This window comes from Lepidochelys kempii, chromosome 2, assembly GCF_965140285.1.
Source record: "Lepidochelys kempii isolate rLepKem1 chromosome 2, rLepKem1.hap1, whole genome shotgun sequence".
Taxonomy (NCBI): domain Eukaryota; kingdom Metazoa; phylum Chordata; order Testudines; family Cheloniidae; genus Lepidochelys; species Lepidochelys kempii.
The window spans coordinates 186,315,266-186,341,522 of record NC_136381.1 but is presented as its reverse complement, the minus strand read 5'-3'; the positions used below and the strand labels follow the sequence as shown (position 1 = coordinate 186,341,522).

General features: G+C 42.9%; 1 protein-coding gene across 34 annotated transcripts in view; it reads right to left on the bottom strand.

Moving 5' to 3' along the window:
- Positions 1 to 24,350, bottom strand: part of CLASP2 (cytoplasmic linker associated protein 2) — a 271,467-nt gene extending 247,117 nt beyond the window's left edge. For 7 of the 34 annotated variants that reach the window (XM_073333032.2, XM_073333052.2, XM_073333038.2 and 4 more), the window contains exons 1-2: positions 23,053 to 24,339; positions 11,156 to 11,234 (exon numbers count right to left, since the gene is read on the bottom strand). In XM_073333032.2, coding sequence (XP_073189133.1) covers positions 11,156 to 11,234; positions 23,053 to 23,247 — 274 coding nt within the window. In that variant the 5' untranslated portion in view covers positions 23,248 to 24,339. Of the gene's footprint in view, positions 1 to 11,155; positions 11,235 to 23,052 lie in introns of all 34 variants that reach the window. The other 27 variants (XM_073333042.2, XM_073333043.2, XM_073333045.2 and 24 more) reach the window with 10 other exon arrangements.
- Between the last annotated feature and the right edge of the window lie 1,907 nt (positions 24,351 to 26,257).

Here is a 26,257-nt window from a genome sequence, read left to right as displayed (position 1 = left end):
AACTTCCTTTGTTCTGTCTGTTATTACTTGGAACCACTTAAATCCTACTTTTTATGTTTAATAAAATCACTTTTGCTTATTAAATTAACCCACAGTGAGTAATTAATACCTGGGGGAGCAAACAGCTGTGCATATCTCTATCAGTGTTATAGAGGGCGGACAATTTACGAATTTACCCTGTATAAGATTTATACACAGTAAAACGGATTCATTTGGGGTTCGGATCCCATTGGGAGCTGGGTGTCTTGGTGCTGGAAACACGAGCACTTGCTAAGCCGTTTTCAGTTAAGTCTGCAGCTTGTCTGAGTCTGTGTTGCAGCAGATTAACTTATCTAGCTCAACAAGACAGGGTTCTGGAGGCCCAAACAGGCAGAGAAAAGGGGCTTAGAGGTAGTCTCAGCACATCAGGTGACAGTCCGCAGGGAGTCTCTGTGACCAAACCCGAGACACCAACTCCAGGACACAGCCCCAAAGATCAGAACTGCCAGACCTCAACAATCTGCCAATGACAGCGTGCAGAAACTGGAGTCCCCCAGATGGACCTGATCCTGACTGACCATCAAGAAAAGTTCATCTGTCTTATTGGGAGTGGTGAGAATTGTGTATGTAGCGTGTGCAGTCTGTTTTGGTGACTGTTAATATAGAGAGGTTATGTAGCATATTACTGGGTAAGGCTCTTTCACTGGTAAAAGGTCCTGCACACCTGGAGAAGTAGTATACACCCAGAGCTCAACGTATTGGGAAAGGGTGTGGGTACTTAAAATTGACCAAGTTAGTTACACCCTGAGCCCTATGAATTGGGTAAGGGTAGGTGCTTTTTGACTGGAGCCCTACAGACTGGGAAGAGGTGGGGTGCCCTAAGGTGTGCAGGTAACGCTTCAGAAATAGAACACTTTGCCAGACCTCAAAAAGCTAGCTTGGAAATTGTTTTTAGATGCGGTTTTCTTCTAATTATGCATGCCATTTTCAGTAATTCTAAAATCTATACAGAATGACAAAATGTATTATTGAAATAAGGTTCTATCTCCCACAAGAATCAGGGTACAAGAAGGCACAATATTAAGCACAAGCATCCTTACTACTATTTAATTGAACTAATGTGACTATCTTCAAGTCCTAAATTCAACAAGCTGTAATGGAAATAAATATCAGACCTGTAAAATCTTTGATTAGCTGTGTTACCAAATTGCAACTTACACTTGATTAAAAGGCAGCAACACAACAGAGTTTTAAGATTATGCAGCAACCTCCTGGGTGAACTGCTAGACCAAAACTATGCAAGTTATCTTGCTATGCCGATTCCCAGTACTCTGTTCATAACCTAAATGTGTTCTGTAGCAGACTCATTTTCTCCTATCCAATGGTCTCAGCAACTTCTTCAAAGTCAAAGGGGCTAACACATAGAAGGCTCTGCCTGCAGCTCTCTCTCAAGAGTGCTGATCACAGCTGTGGTGGTATGATTGAGAGAGAGCCAGTCTCTCAGTTAAGCAGCTACCAAGTCATCTAGTGCTTTTTAGTTCATATCCAACTCCTGGAACTCCACCTGGAAGTCACTGTGATCTAAAATCTACTATGGGTACCTGGCGAGTTATACTGCTGCTTCTGTGCCAACTTCAGTTTCTGAGCTAAAGAATAGATGAGGCTAAAAGAAACCATTATGATCTAGCCTTACCTTTTGCATAATTCAGGCCACAGAACCTCACCCAGAGTTGTTCTTCAGCCCAGACCTGAAAGAGAGCTCTGTGCAAGCCCAAGTTTATCTCTATGACCAACAGAAGCTGGTCTCTCTAACATCCTGGGACCAAGAGGGTTACAACAATGCTGCATACAACAGTGGGAGATGACTGTTATTACTAGAAAGAGGGGAGATTGCCAGCTGCCTCTTCACCTTGAGCAGCTACTGCTATTCTGAGTAAGATGCATGGGAAGAGGGGAGGGCTCACAGAGGGCTCTGTACTGCAAAGATCCCACTACCCCACCACAGGGTCTGCTGGGGTGGCTGATGGCAGGGGCCAATACACTTAACCTTCTGCTTGGCAGACTGATCTTGGCAAGGCCACCCAATACAAAAGACCAACAACGTAGCAGGGAGCTTCTCACAGGTCTTCAGACTGCCCAGGACATAACTGCTCCTTAGCCCACTGCTCTTCTTTTGGAAAATAGGGGCTGGGACCGGAAGACTGAAATCTCAGCTTCATGACACCTCAGCAGAGGGTACTATGTGCATAAGGCCTCCTTCCATTGCAGCAGCAGACTCTGTGGTATAAGCATAAATCCATTTTTGGGGAGGACACTGCCTAGCACTATTTGGGGGGAAGGGAGGATTAATGTATTAAGTAATGGATGTGTGGCCTTTGGGAAGACACAGGGTTAGCCAGCACAAGAGCAAGGTCTTCAACCATAAAGTTGATGAGCATGTATCTTACCAGCAGGAGACTAGAAAGAAGGGGGACACAGCGCAGGGCACAAGTAAATGTCAGCTTTTTGACTAGGCTTAGGGCTTGTCTACACTACTAGCCAGATCAGCGGGCAGTGATCGATCCACCAGGGGTCGATTTATCATGTCTAGTATAGATGCAAGAAATTGACCGCTGAGCGCTCTCCCGTTGACTCCAGTACTCCACCAGAATGAAAAGGGCAAGCAGAGTCGACGGGAGAGTATCAGCTGTCGACTTACCGCAGTGAAAACACCGTGGTAAGCAGATCTAAGTACATCACGTAAGCTAGGCTATTCATGTAGCTGAAGCTGCATATCTTAGATTAACCCTGTGCGGTAGTATAGACAAGCCCTTAAACTATTGCAGAAATATTTCAAGCAATAATGGTGTTTAGAATCAAATCAAAATCAAGAAAGTCATTTAAGAACATTTTATTTGATGTCATACGTTTTTATGCATCATATTTGTTTTTTTAATTATCACTACATCATTTGGGCAGATGTCTTCACTGAGCTGTTCATCCACAACAGATCTAAAAGCAGATGAAGTTAGCTGAGAACCTATCATTCTGGAAGGAAGCATTTCAAGAAAAACTGATTCTCAACAGTAAGAGACACCTGACTGGCAAGTGTAGGACTCTAAGAGCTTTAAAACAACACAGTAAAAAATAGAAAGCAGCAGCAGTCCCCCAGGCTGCTCCCCTCCTGCCCCGGAGCAGCATCAACCATAAAGGGCCCCCCCAGACCACCTAAGATTTAGCCACAGGTATTTTTAGTACAAGTCATGGACAGGTCACAGGATGTGAATTTTTGTTTTATTTCCCATTATCTGTCCATGATTTGTACTATAAATACCCTGACTAAATCTTAGCCTAACAGCCACTGATGGACTTATCCTTAGAGCCCTGCACGGATACAAAATTTATGTCCACAGATGCAGATATCCGCAGATATAAATCAGCATCCCTGGAGTTGCAGGGCTGTACTGGGAACCACAATTTCCAAAGTAGCAGCCTGCTGCCACACCCAGGACTCAGCACCCCATGCCAGCAGCTCCTCCAGCATGGCTATACTGCCCCCAGCCCGACCCAATGCACTAACACAACCAGGGACAGCTGCCAGTGAGCAGGGTTGGGGCCAGTACAGCCATGCCGGAGGAGCTGCCGGCTCGGGGCGCTGGCTCCTGGGAGTGGCGGCCTGATAGGCTGCTGCTTTCGCCACTGTGGTTCCCAGTAGATCCCTACAGCGCCACACAGATACAAAATTTATATCTGCAGATATAAATTTTGTATCTGTGCAGGGCTCTACTGATCCTCCATGAACTTATCTAGTTCTTTTTTGAATTCTCAAAAAGAAAAGGAGTACTTGTGGCACCTTAATTGTTAGCCTGATAGGCTGCTGCTTTCGCCACTGTGGTTCCCAGTAGATCCCTACAGCGCCACACAGATACAAAATTTATATCTGCAGATATAAATTTTGTATCTGTGCAGGGCTCTACTGATCCTCCATGAACTTATCTAGTTCTTTTTTGAATTCTCAAAAAGAAAAGGAGTACTTGTGGCACCTTAATTGTTAGTCTCTAAGGTGCCACAAGTACTCCTTTTCTTTTTGAGAATATAGACTAACATGGCTGCTACTCTGAAACCTTTTTGAATTCTGTTACAGTTTTGGCCTTCATAACATCTCCAACAACAAGTTCCACAAGTTGACTATGTGGTGTGAAATACTTCCTTTCGTATGTTTTAAACCTGCTGCCTATTAATTTCATTAAGTGACCCCTAGTTCTTGTGTTATGTGAAGGAGTAAATAACATTTCCTTATTCACTTTCTCTGCACCAGTCAAGAATTTATAGACCTCTATGATATCTTCTCTGATTCATCTCTTTTCCAAGATGAAAAGTCCCAGTCTTTTTAATCTCTCCTCATATGGAAGCCGTTCCATACCTCTAATAATTTTTGTTGCTCTTCTCTGTACCTTTTCCAATTCTAATACATCTTTTTTGAGTTGGGGAGACCAGATCTACATGCAATATTCAAGATTTGGGCATACCATGGATTTATACAGTGGCATTATGATATTTCTGTTTTATCTATCCCTTTCTTAACAGTTCCTAACATTGTTACTTTTGACCGTTGCTGCATGTTGAGTAGATGTTTTCAGAGAACTATCCAGTGACTGCAAGATCTCTTTCTTGAGTGGTAACAGCTAATTTATACCCCACCATTTTGTACGGATAGTTCGGATTATGTTTTCTAAGGTGCATTACTTTGCCTTTATCCACACTGAATTTCATCTGCCGCTGTGTTGTGAGATCCCTTTGTAATTCTTCACAGTCTGCTTTGGACTCCACTATCTTGAGTAATTTTGTACCATCTGCAAATTTTCCACCTTACCATTTACCCCTTTTTCCACATCATTCATAAATATGTTGAACAGCACTGGTCCCAGTACAGACTCCTGGGGGACACCAAAATTTACCTCTCTCCATTCTGAGAACTGTCCATTTATTCTTACGCTTTGTTTTCTATCTTTTAACCAGTTATCAATACGTGGGAGGACCTTCCCTCTTATCCAATGACTGCTTATCCTACAACATGTTACAGAAAACTTAAATATCCAGCATCTGCTGTCTCACTCTGAAGCAAGCAACAATTATATATAACCTAAAAGGATTATTCTCATCTACTAGCCCATATTAAACATTTCCTTTTCATTAAAAAGTATTAAGACTTTTTTTTTAATCAGAATTATAAGTAAAATGTTAACAAGTAGATATGGTACCTGGGATGGTAAAATATATAAATTTTCAAGCTGTTATAATAAAATGAGGTTTTTACACAGTGCTTAAAATGATTTCTGGTTCATTCTGTTTCTCCCTTACTCAGTTTGCAGATTCTTAAGACGTATTTCATGACAAGTCTTGTAAGGCTGCACATGGAATTTAACAGGAAATATCATATCACAGCCTCAAGAACAATTTAATAAACACAGAAAAGTCTCTTGTAAATTAAAGCTGAAATAATCTAACAGATTCTGGAATGCAAGTGAAGAAGTTTGTTCAAGGCAGGGTTTCATATTTACTAAGAAAGGTTGGATATATTAATTAGTCCTCTATTGTTATTCTTTACTCTCTCCATTATCTGTGGCAACAACAAAAGAATTCCTAACCAGAAATTGTTTCCTAACTATATTTTGATGTTACGTTGGTTCCATATTAACAAATATTGAACTACTAGGTGAGGAAAAGCGACATTCAAGCAGGATATGATTTAGGCCAAGATTTTAAAAAATGGCTAGCAATTCTGGAAGCCTCAATTTTCTGAGAACCTTCTCTCTGAAAATCAGGCCCCTTTCATACGTCTCAAGTTGGTTACAGAAAAATTGAGGCACCCAGAATCACTAGTCACTTCTGCACACCTTAGTCTTAACTTTGACGGTATGTTAGAAAGCTATAGTCTTCATTAAGTACTCTCAGAAGAACATTTTTTTCCCCCCAAAAGGAGGCAAAACCGTTAACCTCATCCCTCAAATTAATTCTTACCCCTTCCTCTAACCATAATCACTGTACTGAAGAATCTCAGCAGTTCACAGATGTTGGGACTCTTATTTGATCTTTGGCTGTGAGCAGTGCAGCATAGAAAAAACAGAGTTAACTCTGGTGAACGAGGACTTATACAGAGTTTCAAAGCACTATTTTTGTGACATTTCTCCATACATTTATTCTTATTTTTTGTCCTCTTATGTACCACTCCTTTAAAAATACTTCAATCATTTTTGCAAGCCATGGAATGTGGTGGAAAAAACAGAAATGCATGTTTATGTAATCTCTGCATTTTGTTTTAATCACATCTTCATGAAGTAGTTGTTAAATTACAATAGAGCCCTACACTGTTTCAAAGACAGACACTTCTTAAAAAATGCTGCTTAATTTGCTTCATTTCTCCAGAACATACCTCTCTGTTCTTATTACCAGGTATCCTTAGACTTCTACAATAATTTCTTTGGTAGTGAAACAGTTCAATCACCTTCAATGAAGGTATTTATAAAAATCATTTCAGCATTTCATCTCTCTCAAAACTCCCAGAAATATCAATATTAATGATAGCTGCAAAGAATGTGTAATATGGTTAATCTGAAAAGAAAGGGTAAAACACACTCTCTACAATGCAAGATTGTTGCCTAGGAAACTGAATTCATTCTCCTTTACCCTATGGTATAACTCCATACAAAGGTTACTAATGTGCAATTCAGGTCATATTAAAATGCCTATGTTAGTGACCCTGGCTAAAACTAATTTATGGGATATAGGTAGTTCATAAAGCTATATAGGTAACAATGCATTTGTTTTGCTTTCACTCCTCAGCAAAACCCTTGTTTATTCTTAAGTGAGCAAATGTCTTAAATGACAGTTATTCCCCTTGCCCCACCTTTAAAGAACTACATTCCAATGTAACTGCAGGCCCATGTTTTGACAGGTTATGCTTAGGTAATGCGTTAGGTCAGTTATTACTGGGAGTGTAAGTATCATGCATAGGAACATTCCAATATCTCAAAAACACAAGGCATGAAGTGAGAAAATGCAGGATTTTTTTTTTTTTTTTTGGCAGATGACAAACCCTTCAATTTCTTATTTCATTAAACAAAATAATATACACCAAAAAAGCAGACTGAAATTTCCAGTTGGGATAAGGTGGATTTAAAAAAATACCCAACACTATTATATAAAAAATAGTACCAATTTAATCTCACAATAATGGGACAGAATGGTGCTTAATATAATAAGTGATCATACTTGAGTACATTAAGACCGTGACACTGTTTTCGAGTAAGAATGGCAAACCACAAAGACTACGTCCTGGAGTATATATATGAAGAAAAAGGAGAGGGGGAAGTTAATGGTTTGCATCAGCATTTTCAATTTTCAAAGTAATATTTAAGAGTTGATTGGAAAAGCTCTCTCCATCTCTAATCTATATGTATGATGAGATCCAGCAAAGTCATAGACTGAAAGAGGCATATTAGAGAACATACACATTTGCTAAGAAAAAGACTCAATGTTGCTATAGCCATCTTGTCTTCTATTTGGAGATCTTATGCTCTTCTCTCTCCCTTAATATTCTCCTGTCTAGTAATAGAAGCCCTTCCTCACTCCCCATATCACACTGCCAGCCTGAAGTGTAAATCTGCAATACACAACTGGCCATCAGCACACATCATGAACTATGACCATAACAGGCAGTGCCATATCTGTTAAAATGTCACAGCTGGAGTTTGCAAAGAATCATAATTTTGATTCTTTCCCACTGCTTGACCATGGGAGCTTTGGGTTCAGCCACAAAGTTTATAGGATGATTTCCTAGTCCTACACCCTCTCAAATAAGCAGTACTGCTATTCATAGAGCCGAGATATGGATTTGAAATATTTTCTTCTATAACCCAGACTGTTTAAACACAGTATGGTCACACCCAAGAGAGCATTATTTGACTAGTTCAGGCTTAGTTATGCACAAGTGTGCAAGAAGCTTTTAACACTGAATATACAGTGCAACAACATAGCAGTGTTTTACAGAGAGATGGCTGAAAAGAGAAACTACTACTGATACTCTGAAACCTGTTACTAGGGTCATGTAATTCAGGTCTCTTTCCTTCTTCATTAACAACCACAGAAGTGATTTTGCACATGGATGGACTGGAGAAAAACTGGCTCTTGGTTAAACTTATTTCTCATCAACCTGGCATATAAACAGTGAATACACATAAAGGCAAAAGTTCTGTCCTCTCCTGGAATTCCCATGGTTCTCCCAAAGCAGATTTCACTTGGCAATTTAAGACCTGCTCTACATAAAGTAGAAGCGGTTTAACTGAAGCTGCCATTTTAAGTGGAATTAAACCGGTGAAAGTTAAGTTTAGACAAGCTCTCATGCTCAACTTGGATAAAATGCATCACAGGTGGGCTGGGGAAAACTTATCAGCATCTACTTATGCTGTTTGCACCGAGCAGATATGCAGGGTTCACAGCTTAGGGTAGAGTGGCATTATTTTTATTCCAACACCAACATAGTAAAATATTTAAATTGTAAACTCTTCTGAGCAAAGACTTGACTTACATATCTGTTCAACTGTGCACACCAAAAGTAGGATATAAAAATAAATAAAAAAAATAAAAATCACATTAAAGCCCAGGTTTAATCCTGAGATGATGGAAAGCAAGGCCTTCTCCAATGAAGATTTATTGCATAACTCCAGAACGCTCCCTAAATGTAAGACAAATACATCTGATACTCATTTCTTACATTAAGCATGTTTCTTATATTAAGTATATTGTGTGTTGTCTTATTGTATGATGGAAGGTGTTCATGCTCTAGGATTTAGAAAGCTGCCTTTTTATCATGTTTTCAATTATATTTTAAAGCTCCCAGATGCATGTACTTATAGGCATCTACAAATTAATATTTATACTATTTACTGTTCTGCATTGTCAAAATCGGCAACGACTCAAAATCTTAGTGCGACATTGAGCTCCTGACCTTCTGGCCCAGAGATGAGAGCTACCAACTAAGGGTATGTCTACACTATGAAATTAGGTCGATATTATAGAAGTTGATTTTTAGAAAACGATTTTATACAGTTGATTGCGTATGTCCACACTAAGCACATTAAGTCGGCGGAGTGCGTCCTCACTACCGTGGCTAGCATCGACTGATGGAGAGGTGCACTGTGGGTAGCTATCCCACAGTTCCCGCAGACTCTGCCACCCACTGGAATTCTGGGTTAAGCTCCCAGTGCCTGATGGGGCAAACACATTGTTGTGGATGGTGTTGGGTACATGTCATTAGTCACCCCTCCCTCCGTGAAAGGAGAGGCAGACAATTGTTTCGCGCCTTTTTTCCGAGCAGATGCCATACCACGGCAAGCGTGCAGCCTGCTCAGCTCAGCTCACCGACACCACCGCTGTTGTGTCCTGGGTGCTGCTGGCAGCAGACGGTACAGTAGGTCTGCTAACCACTGTCATCCACCACTTCCCCTGCAACTCTGCTCTCCTGCAGCTCAGGGGATCCATTCTGATCCTCCCGGGTGCTGCTAATCATCGTCATACACCGCTTCCGCTGCAACTCTGCTCTCCTGCTATTGTCTCAATAGTGAATTTCTCCGTGTTGTCTGTCATGGGCTCCCGGGTACATGTGTTCTTCCTCTGGAAATGTCATCCTCCACCTCTTCCACTGAAACTCTGCTCTCATGAATCCACCTCGCAGGTCCTCTCGTCGTTCTCTATAAATATCTATTCTCGTGGCATCCGTCTTTAGCCACCACTTCCACTGCAACTCTGCTCTCCCGCAGAAGTCATACCACGGCAAGCATGGAGCCCGCTCAGATCACCACAGCAGTTATGAGCATTGTAAACACCTCACGCATTATCCTGCAGCATGTACAGAACCAGAACCTGAAAAAGCAGGCGAGGAGGAGACGGCACCGCGATGACGAGAGCGATGAGGACATGGATACAGACTTCTCTCAAAGCACGAGCCCCAGCAATTTGGACATCCTGGTGGCAATGGGGCAGGCTCATGCTGTGGAATGCCGATTCTGGGCTCGGGAAACAAGCACAGACTGGTGGGACCGCACAGTGTTGTGGGTCTGGGATGATTCCCAGTGGCTGCGAAACTTTCACATGCGTAAGGGCACTTTCATGGAACTCTGTGACTTGCTTTCCCCTGCCCTGAAGCACAAGAATACCAAGATGAGAGCAGCCCTCAGAGTTCAGAAGCAAGTGGCGATAGCCCTCTGGAAGCTTGCAACGCCAGACAGCTACCGGTCAGCGGGAAATCAATTTGGAGTGGGCAAATCTACTGTGGGGGTTGCTGTGATGCAAGTAGCTGATGCAATCACTGAGCTGCTGCTATCAAGGGTGGTGACTCTGGTGCAGGTCATAGTAGATGGCTTTGCTGCAATGGGATTCCCTAACTGTCGTGGGGCGATAGAACGCATATCCCTATCTTGGGACTGGACCACCCTGGCAGCCAGTACGTAAACCACAAGGGGTACTTTTCAATGGTGCTGCAAGCACTGGTGGATCACAAGGGACGTTTCACCGACATCAACGTGGGATGGCCGGGAAAGGTACATGACGCTCGCATCTTTAGAACTCTGGTCTGTTTGAACAGCTGCAGGAAGGGACTTACTTCCCAGACCAGTAAATAACTGCTGGGGATGTTGAAATGCCTATAGTTATCCTTGGGGACCCAGCCTACCCCTTAATGCCATGGCTCATGAAGCCATACACAGGCTTGTACAAATAGAAACTGCAATTTATTAATGCAATTTTAAAGTAATACAATCAAGTTGTTACACAACTTTAGATAATGGAGAAGAGTAAACAACTGTGTAGCAAGAAATTGATGCCAAAAAATTCTTGGAATCTTGAAGAATCACGATATAGCTGTCTTAAAATATTAAGGTAAAGTACATACTTATATTAACTTGTCAATATTATGTATGTATAAGTCAACCCCTAATGGGGCATATAGGCCCTCATCCTGCAGATATATGCTTTTTAGTGTGAGTGTGTGTTTACCTGATTAGTGTGATAGTTACCTCCAAAAGTTCTCAGCCATGTGTCAGACATAGTTACTGAAATAAGAATGTTTACTAAGAAAACAACACTTTTTTCCTACATTTTTCTTTGAAGGAAAAGGAGAATTGACTGGTACTTCACTCACCAGTTGGTACATAGGATTTAAAGTGTCCTGATAGTCTGTCAACAAAGGCACCTAGGACATCTAATCCAACTAACGCCACCTGTAGAAAATAAAAGAAAGTATTAGATATATATAGTATATCACTAGACAGTTCTTTAAAATATATTCTAATCTGTCTATAAATACCTTAACTGGCAACTGATGTAGTCACCCATGTTGAATCATCAGATCAATATTCGAATTAGAGAGCTGACAATTACTTTCTAAAGGTTTTATATAAGGTGAATAATTTTAATACTATATTTAGGCTCGATCTAGTATGTTTACATAATATGCTGCACTTTGGATTTTTCAGTACCTTTTGCATTCTTCAGCCAAAAGGGAGCAATTTTTAGGAATGCAACATTTTCATATTTTCACCTAGAATGGATTTAAACTCAAATGAGTCATCTAATTTTTGCATTTGTAATTGACAATGATTTACTTAAAATTAATTTGCTAAAGGAACAACAGATACAGTCAGTAGCAGACGTAGAAACATAATTGATGTAAGGTTCCCAGCCCTATGATCACTCTAGGTCACATGACCTGTGGACTAAAGAGGTCATTTTTAAAAGCATTCTGGCCAGCTGCGTAGGCATTTCACTATGCAGTTGAAAGCACACGTGGACATCCTATCTTTAACCATGAAGATCACTTAGTAATATCTTATTGTACTTGCCAGAACTTTCAAGTACTTTTAAGATTATTTCTATTCCTGTTTCCCAATCTTAAAATTAATCACGCAATTAAAAAAATTAATTGTGAGTAATCATGCAATTAAAAAAATTTAGCCAAACACTCAGGGATGCCAGGAGTAAGGTAAAACATTCAAATTATAAAATATTTCTCTAACAATCACTTTGCTTCAGCAAGCTGGAAGAACCTATAAAGAAGGAGAAGCGATATCATCATTTGGCCTCTCTCCCCCACCAACTCCGTGAAAGCACGTCTGGTAGAGAAAGATTTGGAATGGCGGAGATGGTCCCAGCCTGGAAAGGAGAATCCTAGCTTGTATTAAGGCACTATACCATCAGGGTGAGACACTCTTTGATTCAAATCTTGTCTAGTTTATAGAACTCAGATTGCAATTTTAACTTTTATTTCTTAGGTAACCAATTGATCTGTATGTTTATTACTTATGATCACTTAAAAAAAAAATTATCTTTCTGTAGTTACTAAATCTGTTTAATATTTTACCTAAAACAGTGTGTTTTGGTTGAAGTGCTTGGGAAATCTGTGCAGCATGCAAAAGCTGGTGCACATCCTCTCCACATTGAGGGATGGGCAGAATGGGTACAAACTTACACTGGTCAGGCTTCTGACCAAGGCAGGATGATACAGCTCTGGGGTCCTGGGCTGGGGATCTGTGGGAATTCTCTGGACTCTCTTTATTGTTAGTTCATGAGCGGGTAGGAGAAACATTCATTTAACTCAGCTGGGTGTATCCCTGCCTTTAGATGGCTGTGTATGTACAGTAGCTGGAGAGGTTGGCAGCTTGTCACAGCATCACAGTGTGAGAGAGCGCCCAGGTTGGTACACCAGAAGGCTCAGCAGTACCCCAGTTGCAGGTTGCACTCCGGGGAACTCATCACACACAGCAAAAGTAGTCAACATAGGACTTAAGTGAAATGTAGAAGATAAGCTTAATATACTGAAACCTGTTTCCAAAGCTTTGTACAATCTACAGAAATATAGCTGCTCTATTGCTGATGCTGTTGAAATTTGGAAATAATTTTAAGCAACGCTGCAGGAAGCAACACTAAACAAAGTTAAATTTCAGGCAGTGAAGAAGCAAATGGAGCAAGCACTTACCCACCTCATTTTCTTGCCAATATCCTCAACACAAATTACCAGGGTAGATGCCTAACTCCTGAAGAGGAAGATGCTATTATAACATGGACATCTACACTCAGCTATCAAATCACATCACCCATAATTATTTTCAAGGTTGGAGTTGAACCATTCAAGTGGTATATGTTTGCTGCTGAAGTTTTAAAAAGTTAAGGCACTGAACTGGTGTAAGTAATTTGTTATGCACCTGGAATCAGATTTTACTGAAGCGCTAAACCAGCTTTTGACATCAGTAGTCTCTTCCGCAGATACAAAGAAAATACTGTCCTGGACATGTAACAGTCAAGATGTAAGGGATATTTTATTAGGCTGCATCTTTATTAATTTAACTATTCTGGGAACTATCCAGCAATAATTCACAGTGTGGGTCATGATTCCTTTCTAACCGTTTCCAGATGAAGAGCTGCAGTCAGCCTTCAGACACACACAAAACTGATCCCCAACCTGTTGCTTGGACCCCAAAACACCCTCCTCTAATACGATGGTCAAGAAGCAAGAGAAAGGGAGTTGTCTCTTCAGAGTACCAGATATTAGGAGCCCCAAATCCATTACACAGCCTCTTTGCAGGATGCCTTCCACTCTAGTTCACTTCCAATTTATCAAGGAACCAGACCACCCATGAAATCAGTACCCGCACTGGACACCTGACATGTGCTAAACTATGACAACACTAACATTACCTTCTGACGTACACCATAGGATCACTGAGCTTCTGCTAGGAAGGTGAAAACCAGCCATCCAGCAGTGAGAAAAACTTCTCCGCAATCCCAAAAAAGGAAACTAGCACAACTTCCTCACCAGACCAAAAAAACAGGGTGGGATGGTGGGTGCTGCTAATTTGGGTGTGACATTGGTTCAAGATGGAGGAACAGAGTTTATGTACCTTCCCCCAATGGGGCCAATGGGTTACATGAGTCCCACCAGCCTACCCACCTAGTCAGATGATTACGTCCTGCCCTAACCATCCCTAGTCTGCAGCCACACCAAGAGGGTGACCCCTTAAAGGGGCCACTATATTCCTTTCCCACCAGCTAAGACTTTTCTGCTTTGGAGCAAAATGTTCTGACCTTCAGCTCAACAGCTTCTTGTGGTGGACATCATCCAGCCAGCATGTCAGCTATCCAACTTCATCTGAACATTGTTCTGTGAGACACAGGCAGGGCAGATAAGATGAAGAGGGGCTGTATTGAAATGATCGTCAGATCTGAATATCAGAACTACCTTGGGCTATAATCATAATCATCATTCCTGTGCTATGTAATATCTTCCTCAGAACCCTCAGTATCATAGGGATTGGTGGAAAGGCATACAATTAGCTTAGATGTCTGAGAGATGAGAAAATGTCTGTCAAGGAGCCCTGGACTTGCACGCCCTCTGAAATAAAATGTGACATTTGTTCTGGTCTACGGGGCAAAGAGGTATATTGATAGACACCCCCACTTATGAAACATGTTCTGTAGGACTGTCTTTGGGGGCCACTCATGGTTGCCTGAGAACTGCCTGATGATCTGATCTGCCAACATATTCTGAACACTGGGAAGGTACAGAGCCACTGGTGTGATCCAATTCAGAGTGCACCAATCCCAAAGTCAAAATGGCCTCCTAACAGAGTAGAGACAATCTTGCTGTCTCATCAGCTGGCATAATGCCTAGTTATAATGAAGTTACATGGATCTATGGAGTTCGGATAGGAATGCTTTGCATGCCAGGTGGATGGCTCTGAGCTGTAGGTGGATTAGAAGCAGAGGGAGGACCTATGTTTACTTTATGTATCTTGAGTTTGAAGGTGATCTAGAGGAACTCCCTATCCCTAAATGGAAGTGTGTGTCACCAGCTTCTTAGTAAGTACAGGTATTCCATTCCACACCTGAAGAGGTCTTTCCACCAGTTTTATGAGGAGTTCTTCCTGGTCTGTGAGTATCATTGTTCATGTGATGCCTGCTGGACAGACACAATGATTTCAACTGCTCCTGAATGGAGCATAGGTGAGGTCTGGCAAATCTCATCACACAGGTGTATCAGGCCATGCGTCCCAAGAGAGAGGCATTACTCCTAGTGTCTTGGGGTAATCTTTAAGTTGGTTGATGAGGTTCATCATCATTTGGAATCTTTCTTATGGTAAACTCACTGATCTGGAATCTAACACTGCTCCAATGAACTATGCTTTGAGTCAGAGTAAGCATGAACGTCTCTGTTGATTTTAAAGCCCAGGGCAGTGAGGAGTTTTAAGAGTTCTTGGATCAAGTTGGTCACTTGCTGAGGTGGTCTTCCTCAAATCAGTTAGTTGTTGACACATGGGTAGACCCGGATTTCTTGTCTCCTTAGACAAGCTGCCATGACTGCCAAGCACTTGGTGAATACTCTGTGCTGTGGAAAGATCAGAGACTGTATTGCTAGTGAGATGTTCTTACTAATAATTGGAGATATTTCCATTTGGCTGGATGAATGGAGTTGTAAAAACAGGAGCTTGTGGGTTGAGAGCCACAAGCCAGTCATAAGGATCTAATGAGGGAATGAGTTCACAATCCTGAACTTGAAACAGTGGATAATTTGTTGAGATGTGAAAGGTCCAGAATGCGCTGCCCACCCTTTTTTTCTTGGGATGAGAAAATAATGGGAATAAAAACCTTTGCCCCTGAATTCTAAAGGCACCTCCTTTACTGCTCTAAGTTTAAGAAGGGCGTCCACCTCTTTTTGTAACAGTATCCTGTGAAAAAAGTCCCTGAAAAGGGATGCGGAAGAGGGTAAGGGACTTGAAAGGACTGAAATTGGATAGAATAGCCCTTGTTTACAATTTCCAGGACACACTGGTCATAAATGATCAAGTCCAGACTTCCGAAAAATAAAAGGCAGCTGCTGGTTGGGTGAGGAGGGGAGAGAAGGGAATCAATCCTCAAGAGATTCTGCTCGACTCTCAACACAGGTATCGAACCTACTGCCTGGCTGAAGAGCTGCATCTTCAGAGGAATAAACTAAAGGGTCACCTACACTGAACTTTCTTTCTCGGTGGCTCTAAGGTCTTCTGGGTTTGGTAATAGTACTGGGCAGAGGGACGTTGCCTGAAGCAAGATTACTGTCCTTGGCGCTGGAACATTTAGGGTCAGTGAACATGAAGTAGCCATGGAGTCCTTTAACGATCAGTGGACCTCATTTGTTACAGGGTTCACTGCCCTCAAAAGGAAAGTCCTTGACTGTAATTTGGACCATGCTGAGGATCCCCGACACCTGGAACGAGGAAGACCTCATGGCCACCAATGTTGTCATAGTATGTATCACCATATCAGGCACATACAACACAGCCCGTAGGAAAGTGCGGCCTATCAAGTGACCCTCAGTTACAATGGCTTTCAATTCCTCTCAATGTTCCTGTGGTGGCTTGTCTATGAATTGAGACAGCTTTTCCCAGTTCAAGTAGTTGAATCCGTCTGGACCCGCTCATTATGTACACAGGAGGCTAACCCAAGCTGCCACACAAGGCTACACTGTTATTACTATCTTGTGCTAGCTGTGAGCTTGTCTGTCTATGCAACCTGGGATGCACACTTCTGGCTGCAACGTAAATGTATCCTTGGAGAATAGGGCTCGATAATTATCCATGCACATCTGGAGGCTGGCCAGTGAGTAAACCTTGCTCCTAAAGAGGCCTAGTTTCTTCAGGTCCTTCTTCCTGGATGTGGACACGGGAGGTCCTTGCTGTTTTGAACACGCCTTGGCCACAGCCACTATAAGCAAACCTAGTACTGAGTGGGAATTAAACTATTCAAACCCCTTGGAAGAGACATTTGGTCTACTCACTTGCATGTGGCCAGTATTGATGATGGAATATGCAATAGGTTATATGCAGGCTCCAAAAGTCCTTCATTTATTGGCATAGCAGACCTGCTGAGCAAAGAAACGCACACAGCCTCTGCAAGGCATCTGATGAGGTCCTGGAATGCCTTTTTCTCCTGTCTTTTCAGGATCTGAGACTACACTAATTCACTTAGCTGGAATGGTCTATATTGCCTCTTTGGGGAGGAGGAGGATCTAATCCTGGGGACAACAGATGATGTAGGATTGTGTACATAAGGCTGTACAACCCAGGGCATCCAGTAAGGCCAACACTGCTAAGGATAGGAGTACTAAAGTGGGGAACAAATAAGAGGGGTACCAAGAGGAATGCTCTCAGAGTATCATGTCTTGTCCTACTACCCCTTACAGAATTCTCCCTAGATTCTCACCTGTCTTGGATCAGCAGTGCCCATTTATCCATCAACAATAGAGAGAAGATAACAAAATTGTCAAAACAAAAATAACCAGTAAAAATACAGGAAGTCAAGAAGCAACTGTGGATCAAAACATATCCACTGATTAACCCCCTCATACTAGAATTAGCCTGAGATTTAAAAGATGCTTCAAAAGCTACTCACATTGTTTTGAACTCAACAATTAAAGGATTTGTTTTTAATGTATATACAATGTACAGCTTCATCCCAACAGACAGCAAGAAAAGACAACAGGCTTTGTTACCCAAAAATTATATCCTAAGAGGATAGCAACTCAAATTTCTAAATGTTTAGAAAAAACACTGATCACCGGGAAACATCCTTGCAGTTTTTCGTAAGAGCTGACATTTCTCCCTCAAAACATTACACTATCTTTGACAGAATGAGTACCAAAATCTCAAAGCAGATTCCTAGATTACTTATCTAGCTGAAAAATAGAATAATTTGATCCACCTGGCAAAAGAGAAGTTGAAGCGTTTTGTGGTCCTTCCATGGGGCTTAAAACACAAGGCAGAACTTCCACAAATTAGCATAGTTAATATGAAGGCTACAGTGCAGGTTACTCACAGAAAATGAAAATATATTTCTCACTGGTCAAAAGGCTTATGACCCAAATAAAGGAAAAGAGATCAATTGCTTTTTGCAAAGTTCAGTATTCTAAACTGGGCTTAGTGCAGAAATGGTCTGTAGAGATCACTTTACCTACAAAAGTGAAAATAAGAATCTACAATGAAACAGAAAGTCTACAATCCTTTCTCATGGCTTTCACTCTGGCAGGAAGATTACCTCGAGTGTCAGAAAACGGGAAGACACCAGACAGCTATTACAGCAGGTCTAAAGACCTGAAGTGTCACTTTAGAACATCCTAACTCCACAACTATTAGTGAAAGATAAGAGCCAAAATTACAAAGGAGTGAAAAATACAACTGAACATGGCAATAGGAGAAAACAGGGTGCATGGCACAATACGGTACTGAGACAAACTGAAGTAAAGCTTTTTAGACTTTGTGAAAAAACCTTGTATCAGGAACTCTAGGATTACTTTTACAGAAACAAAAAGACTACTTGTTTTTGCCCCTCGATTGAGGCTAGAATCTACAAATGATTCAGTAACCCCAGTATTGAACGCTTATTCTGGTTCCAGAAGAGGCACTTCATACAATGGACATGAGGCAGAACCAAGGGAAACTATTTTATCAGAGATCTGTAGAGTTTAAGACAAGAAAGGATAATAAGATCATCTAGTCTGATCTCCTGTATATCACACAGTCCATTACATTTCACCCAGTTACTCCTGTATTGGAACCCAAAAACTTGTGTTTGGCTAAAGTATATCTTTATATGACTACGTCAAGAGATCCTTGATAATCTGATCCAATGGTCAATTACCATAATTGCTACAAAACTGTGCCTTATTTTCAGTTAGAATGTGTCTGACTATGGCTTCCAGACATTGGTTCTTGTTGTCTCTCTCTGTTAGATTAAAGAGCCCTTTGGTGCTTGATATTTTCTCCCCGTGAAGGTACCTACACACTAATCAAGTAACTAAGGAATTTTTTCCAGCCCTCAAATCTTTTGTGGCTCTTTTCTGCACCCTCTTCAAATTTGTCAACATGCTTTTTAAAACATGGATACCAGAACTGTCTCACCAATGCCATAAAGACTAAATCTTCTCCCTATTCCTGTTCGCTACACCCCTGTTACACATCCAAATGTAGCATTAGCCTTTTTTGCCATAGCATCTGAGTGGGAACTTACATTCAGTTGCTTGTTCACTATGATCCCTAAATCCTTTTCATAGTTCTTGCTTACCAGGATGCATTCCCCCCTTTTGTAGGTTTGGCCTGCATTTCTTGTTCCTAAATGTGTAACTTTACATTCAGCTGTATGGTTCCAGCTCTGCATGACTGCCTGGCATCATCATTTACCATTCTGCCAACATTACATAATCTGCAAATTTTAACTTCACTAACTTTATAGTTACTTCAGATCACAGATGTAAATGATGAATAGCTTCAGATCCCTGTGGATGCCCACTAGAAACACCCTCATTCAATGATAGTTCCCCTTTGACAACTACTTTTGAGATGTGAGTTGGCCAGTTCTTTATCTATTTAACTTGTGCTCTATTGATATTCTCCTAACATTTTAATTAGAATATCGTGTGATACTAAGTCAAATGCATTACAAAAGTAAGTATATTACGTCCATGCAGCTACCTTTCTCAACTAAATTTGTCATCTCATCAAAACATGAAATCAAGTTTGACAACTCCTATTTTCCGTAAAACTATGTTGTTGACTGGCATTAACTATATTCCTATCCTTGAATACTTTATCAGTTTAATCCGTTATCAGCTTTTCCATCATTTTGCCCAGGATTTATGTCAGGCTAACTGGCCTCCAGTTTCCTGGGTCATCCCACTTGCCCTTTTTGAATACTGACACAACATTTAGCATTCTTCCAGTCTTCTGAAATTTCCCCCATATTCCAAAATTTATTAAAAATCATCAGACCAAAGACTGCAGCCAACTCTTAGGATTCTTTGGTGCAAGTTATCTGGCCCTGCTGATTTAAAAATGTATATCCCTATTAGATGTTAACTAACATTCTCAATTACTAATGGACTGGAAAGCACTTTATCATATGATAGGAGTACCTCATCCTGCTTCTTTCCACATACAAGACAGATATTTACTGAACACTTCTGCCTTTTCTGCATCATCATTAGGGCTCCGTGTTTGCCACAGAGGTTGCGGAAGTCAAAGATGCCATGACTTCCTGCGACCCTCGGTGACTTCTACAGCAGCCAGCGTGACTGACCTGAGGACAGCCCAAGCAGCTGGTCCTGGGGACAGCCACACCAGACACTGTTGGGAGAGGCTCTGCAGCCAGCTGCTCGGGCAGCCCCTCAGCCAGCTGCACTGCGCAGCTGGCTCTAGGAACCCTCCGAGCAGCAGCGAATGCGGCTGGCCCCAGGAGCAACGGCAGAAGCCGCAGCTCGGGGGCTTCCCCACACACATGCAGCTGAGGCCACAGGCTTCTCCACAAAAAAATTAAATCGGGGTACAGTAACTCCTTATTTAACGTTGCAGTTATGTTCCTGAAAAATGCTACTTTAAGCGAAACGATGTTAAGCGAATCCAATTTCCCCATAAGAATTAATATAAATAGGAGGTTTTTTTTCCCCTCAGTTTCACTGCTGCAAGGAAGATGACTAGTGTCTTGGCAATTCACTCTACTGATGCAGCAGCAACCACACTGAAATTGTGTATCTGTGGTCTCATGAATCCAACACCTTATCAGTTTACATTCAGTTCACAGCTCAAAAGGTCATGAAGGGCACACTTTAAATGACTTTGTACAGAAGGATTAAGATTTTTTAAATGCATTCAACATTGAAAGAATCAAGATGACAGTCCCTTGGAAAATGAATAAAAGCATATTCTTACACAATTAGCCTGTGGAATTCATTAACACAGGACTATCATTCAAGCCAAGAGTCTAGTATGATTAAAATAAACTTAAAACAGTTAAATGGATAACTTCCGCTGTTGCATCAGATAAAATAAGTATAGAAGACACAAACTCCTCAAGCTCAAGGAGAAAATTCTTAATCTTCCTTTAAAGCATCTTGTGGTGACCATCATCATAGACAGAGGCTACTGGATTAACTGAGCAATTGGACTAGCCCAGTATTGCAATTCCTACATTCCTACTACCCTTGTGTTGATGTAGCATACTTGTTTTATTTTGTTTCTGAAAGGTCGAGTGGGGAGGGAATTCTGCCCTTTGTGTGTATAAAACTCAATGTCAATAGGAGTAATGTGCACTTAGGGAAAGCAAAACTGAATTCTAATTAGCTTGCAAGCCTTTTACATTATTAAAGTCTATTAAGCTCTGTAAGAGCCCTATTTGTACAGTACAGTATTTGATCATTTAAAATACTACATATTTCTTGCCTTTCTACCAGTCTTAAACAAGGCACCCAGTCATCTTTACATCTAAAGGAAACAGAACATTCTGATGTGAGAAAGAAATTACACTTTGAAAAGAGCATTATTTATCTGTAGCTAATGGTATCTTTTATGAGCTTTTATATAGAACACACAGAGGTGATGCTTGTCTTTGTTGCCTATCTTAAGTGTACACTTTTTTTAAACTACCATCCTGCTAAGAAAAATGTTATCAGCTGCTCATCATCCAAACTGAAAGTATTATCTCTTTCAAACCTACCCAATTTTGCTATGTGCCTATATGAAATAGCTCTACCCTAAAATAAGCAATTTAAGGCCAAGAACACACAATTATGCTAAATATTTAATAAGGAGCCATCTCTACACTAACATGACCTGTAATAATTGATGTGCTTGTGAAAATAGCTGAAACTGATAGTGTTCAGAGCTCAATCCTAAAAAACAGGCGTAAATGTTATAAAATAATTCACAGATCTGTAACATCCATAAATGCTAAAAAAAAGTTTAATTACTGTGCCACCATCACAAACATGTACTACAATACTGTACAAACTGCTCTGATATTTGCCTGTTGAGCTGTAATCTTCAGAGAACTATTGAAGCAACAGAAATAATTTGAGAGGCACTTCAAAATGACTGATAAAGTCGTAAGTACACAGCAATCAATTTTTTTATATGGAACTACCCCTGCAAACAAAAACAAAAAATCCTGATGCTCCCTTAACAGACTTGAGTCCAGCACTACAGACCAACACTGCCACCAGTTGAAGCGCAAAGCAACTGCAGTTAAATAGAAAAGGAGTATTTGTGGCACACTAGAGACTAACCAATTTATTTGAGCATAAGCTTTCGTGAGTACAGCTCACTTCATGCATCCGATGAACTGAGCTGTAGCTCATGAAAGCTTATACTCAAATAAATTGGTTAGTCTCTAAGGTGCCACAAATACTCCTTTTCTTTTTGCAAATACAGACTAACACAGCTGCTACTCTGAAACCTGCAGTTAAATAGTCGCCCAAGTGGACAATATGACGATGTTGCCAGTGTTTCTCCTGGGTATCCAAAAGCAAGAGAATTGACTACATTCACTCCATGCACCCAGAATTAGCACTTTCTTGTACACTTTAGCTAAAGATACATAAAGAAAAATCTGAAACATGAGTCATCACAGACCTCCAGAAAGATACAACATAACTATTCATACTGAGAAAACTATACAAAAGATGGCATAGATAAACTCAAATTTACACATGGACCCTGAAACAGCAATCACTAGTTAACCCCTATAAAATACACATTTAGTGAAAGATCACTTGTATGGCCCACAAAAAATAAAGGCAACCCCATAAAATATGTACCTGAGTGAATATAGGGCGTATGGAATGGGAGGGGTCAAAAAACAGGATGACATAAAATGTGAGAAAAACATAATCAAGAACCACACACACACAAAAAAAGATGCATCAAAACATCTCTCCATAAATTACTTTTCTTACTGCAATATTTTAAATGACAAATGCTAGTACTATTTTTATCCAACATGAAAGCAGAAAATAGGAACACCTCTTATAGGCCAGAAATACGCTGTAAAACAATCTTTCCAACCAACAAAATCCACTTTTCTGAAAAACCTCTCTGTGTGGAAGGAAGAAAGAAACGAGATATGTTAGGCAAGAAAAACTGGGGTCCTGTTCTGCTCATTTATGATTCAAAGATAATTAAGAGCACCAACCCTTTTTAACATGAAAAATCCTGTTACAACCACTGCACAAAACATTCTTACCTTAAAATTACTAGAGTTGACCCATCCTGTTAATTCGTCAATCATTTTATCAAGGCGCTGCTGATCCTGCTCTATGTCAGTGGATCTACTGGGGTCAGCCAGATACTCCAGCAATTCTTGGCCGATTTGCATCCTGCGGCTCACATCTTTCTGCTGTACCTGATCACAGAAATAGTCCATATTGCCAGACTCCATCGTGGATTTGAACGAAAAAGTTTATTAGGAGAAGAATCAAACTGCTTCAATACCAAAAACAAGACACACACACACAAAGTGAGGAGTGGCGTGGGGAGAAGTGCCCAGCTGGAAAAGTAGCCACCACCGTTTCACCTCCAAGTCCTGCCCAGCAAAAAGGAGGTTTTCTCCTGTTCTTCTCCGCAGACAAACCCGCCAGGTGAAGACAAGGCCCTTAACCAAGAAACACACAAACAAAAATCCTTTCAAATGCATTAAATTAAATCTCCAGTGATTCCCTTGTGAGGCTGCTGGTGACGCAGTCGGGGAGGGGATGTTTGCAGGATCCTCTGATTTCGGGGAACTGCTTTTTATTCAAGTTTTCAGTGTTTTTCACGATTTCCCCCCCAAGTTTCCTTTCTTGCGAAGTTCCAACTGGGGGCGTCAGCGCCACGGGCACTTTCTGAGGAGATCCCCAGAGGCCGGCGGTGGAGCTGCTGGCGTCTCTCCCCAGCCCGCAGGCCCGGCACGGACCCGCCGCCGCCGCTTCTCAGCGCAGTGGGCAGCGGCTCCCCGTCGCCGATCGCAGCCGGAAGCAGCGGCGGGGCCGGAGCGGAACTTTCATGCTCCCTGGCCCGAGGATGGATGCGGCTCCGCGCCCGGTCTAAACTTCAGCCGCTCCGGACTCGCCCCGCAGCGGCCCTGGCGCGTCCTCTGCTCGGTCTTCGCTGAGAGGGTGGGGGGGCGGCAGCCGCGGCACCCCGCGGGCTCGCTCAGTCGCGTCTCCTGCCTGCGGCGGTTCCTCGGGCCCGTGGAAGGTTGCGGCCCCCGCCCCGGCCCGGCCCAGCCGGCGCCCGCCTCCGGGTGTCACTCACCCTCCGGGCCCCGCCCCGCTCCTCCCCGAGCCGCCGCCAGCTCCTCCGCGCCGCCGGGCTGCTCTCAGGGCGCGCGACCCGCCCGCGCGCACCCCTGCGACGGCGGCAGCTCCCAGTACCGAGCCCGGCTCGCTCCCCGCGCCGCCGGCCGCCCGCGCGCCCTGCGCTGGCACAAGTCCAACCCACAGAAACCCGCGTGCGCGCGATACAGCGTCCCCTGCCTGACCTCCGCCTCTTTTCCCGCCTCGCGCTGCAGCGTGCGCACGCTCCGCCCTCTCCCCGACTCGCGCGGCAGGGCGAGCGCGTGGTCTTGCGGCTCCACCTTTACAGCCGTCAGCAGGCGCATGCGCTTGTGGGCTGCTGAGCTTGCGACTGTTCGGCCACCACCTCCCCAGGCAGAGGAGCGAAGGTCCTTCCCTTTCGTTACGTGCCTCCGCAGGGCCTGTGTACCGCCCTTTTCCTCAATAATCAGCGGGCGGGCTGAGTCGGGGAAGAGAGAAATCGCGGAGGATAAAGCCGGCCGGACCGAGATGAAACGGTCTGAAAGCGGCCGTGGCTGTCAGGCAGTGCAGGAGACACCCCTGGGGAGGGGTCCTGCGGCTGCTTTAAAAGCCCCGGCGCGCAGCTAGCTTCCCTGCGGCAGCTGTGCGCTCATTGCTGCAGTCCCCTGGGGCCGGGCGGAGGCGTGATAAGAGGGCAGCGCACGCCAGCGAAAGGGGGGGGGCGGTAGCAGCAGCAGCAGCAGCAGCAATCCCCTACTCCCCCACCCCCCCATGGGCGAGCGGGGGACCGAGGGATAAGTTTGCATGAGCAGAGAGTCCCTCGAGAGGCGGGCTGAGTGAGCTGCACTCTGGCGGCCCTACCGCCGGCTCGGCGGACACGTTCTCCAGCCGCAAAGCCAAAGTCATGGAGCGCGGCCAGGGGTCAGATGGGGTCCAGACAGTCCCCTGGCCCCAGAGCTGAGATTTCCGCTCTCCACCACCGCCACCCTGGGGACGAGCAGCATTGCCGGCGGGGGGAAAAGAAGCTACAAGGAAAAATCTGGGCCAGCCCCGGTGCCGGAGCAGTGCAAGCGGGGAGGTGACCCTGATGTTTTATGGATGCGGTGCAGTTGTCGCCCTGGCAGTCCCAGGATATTAGAGACGCAAGCTGGGTGAGGTAATACTAGTCCAAGAAAAGCTATTACCTCACCTTGTCTCACTGACGTTTTATATCAAACAGATTGCAGAGCTCTCTCCCCAGTGCTGATGGGCTCTCATCCCCTCCTTTTGTCGTTCTTTCCATCCAGCGGTTCTCAAACTTCCTTGCACTGCTACCCCCTTGTCGACCCCAGGAGGGGAGGCCCGCTGCAGTGGGGGGGATGCTGAAGTCCAAGGGCTTGTCTTCATTTCTAGGCTGGGGGGGGGGGCTATAACCCCCCGGGCTTTGGCTTCAGCTCTGGACAGTGGGGCTCAGGCTTCTGCTGCAAACCTGGGTCCCAGAAAGTCTAATACCAGCCCTGGTCACCCTATTAAAACAGGGTCTCAACTCACAGTTTGAGAACCGATAGCTAATTCCCTCCCAGTAGAACCCCACTGAAAGACAGGGGCATGGACACTTTTTTATTGGGTGGGAGGGGTGAGCATTAAAAAGTAATAAAAAAAAGAGCTGTTGCATATTGCTTTAATGAGTAAGTTTGTACCATGACTAAACTTGTCCACTTTATTAAAGTGAGATAAATGAACTTCTGTTCCAAACTCAGTGTTTCCTTTATTTATTAATGCAAACCATAGTCACTCCCCAACCCCGAGTTGTCTACACCCATAAGGATTGAAGGACACTCTCCCCTCCCGCCAAAAAAAAAGCAGGAATAAACATGACAGTTGCTGTCACCACATAGTTCACTCTGGTTATGGGTTCATTCCTATCCTTTGTCTGTCTTGTCTACTTCTATGGTACATTCTTTGGGGCAGAGGGTACAATGCCTAGCATAATGGTCCTCTGTTCTTGGTTGGTTGCTAAGCATGATCATCATAAACACAAATAAAAATAGGGTAAGTTCATTTGTTTAAATTAAAGCTGATTGTAATTCTAAATTTGAGAAGACTATGATCTCCCCATCAAAATAGCTTCACAGTTTCATGCGGTTTTAAGTAGCGCCTAATTTTGGTGTGACT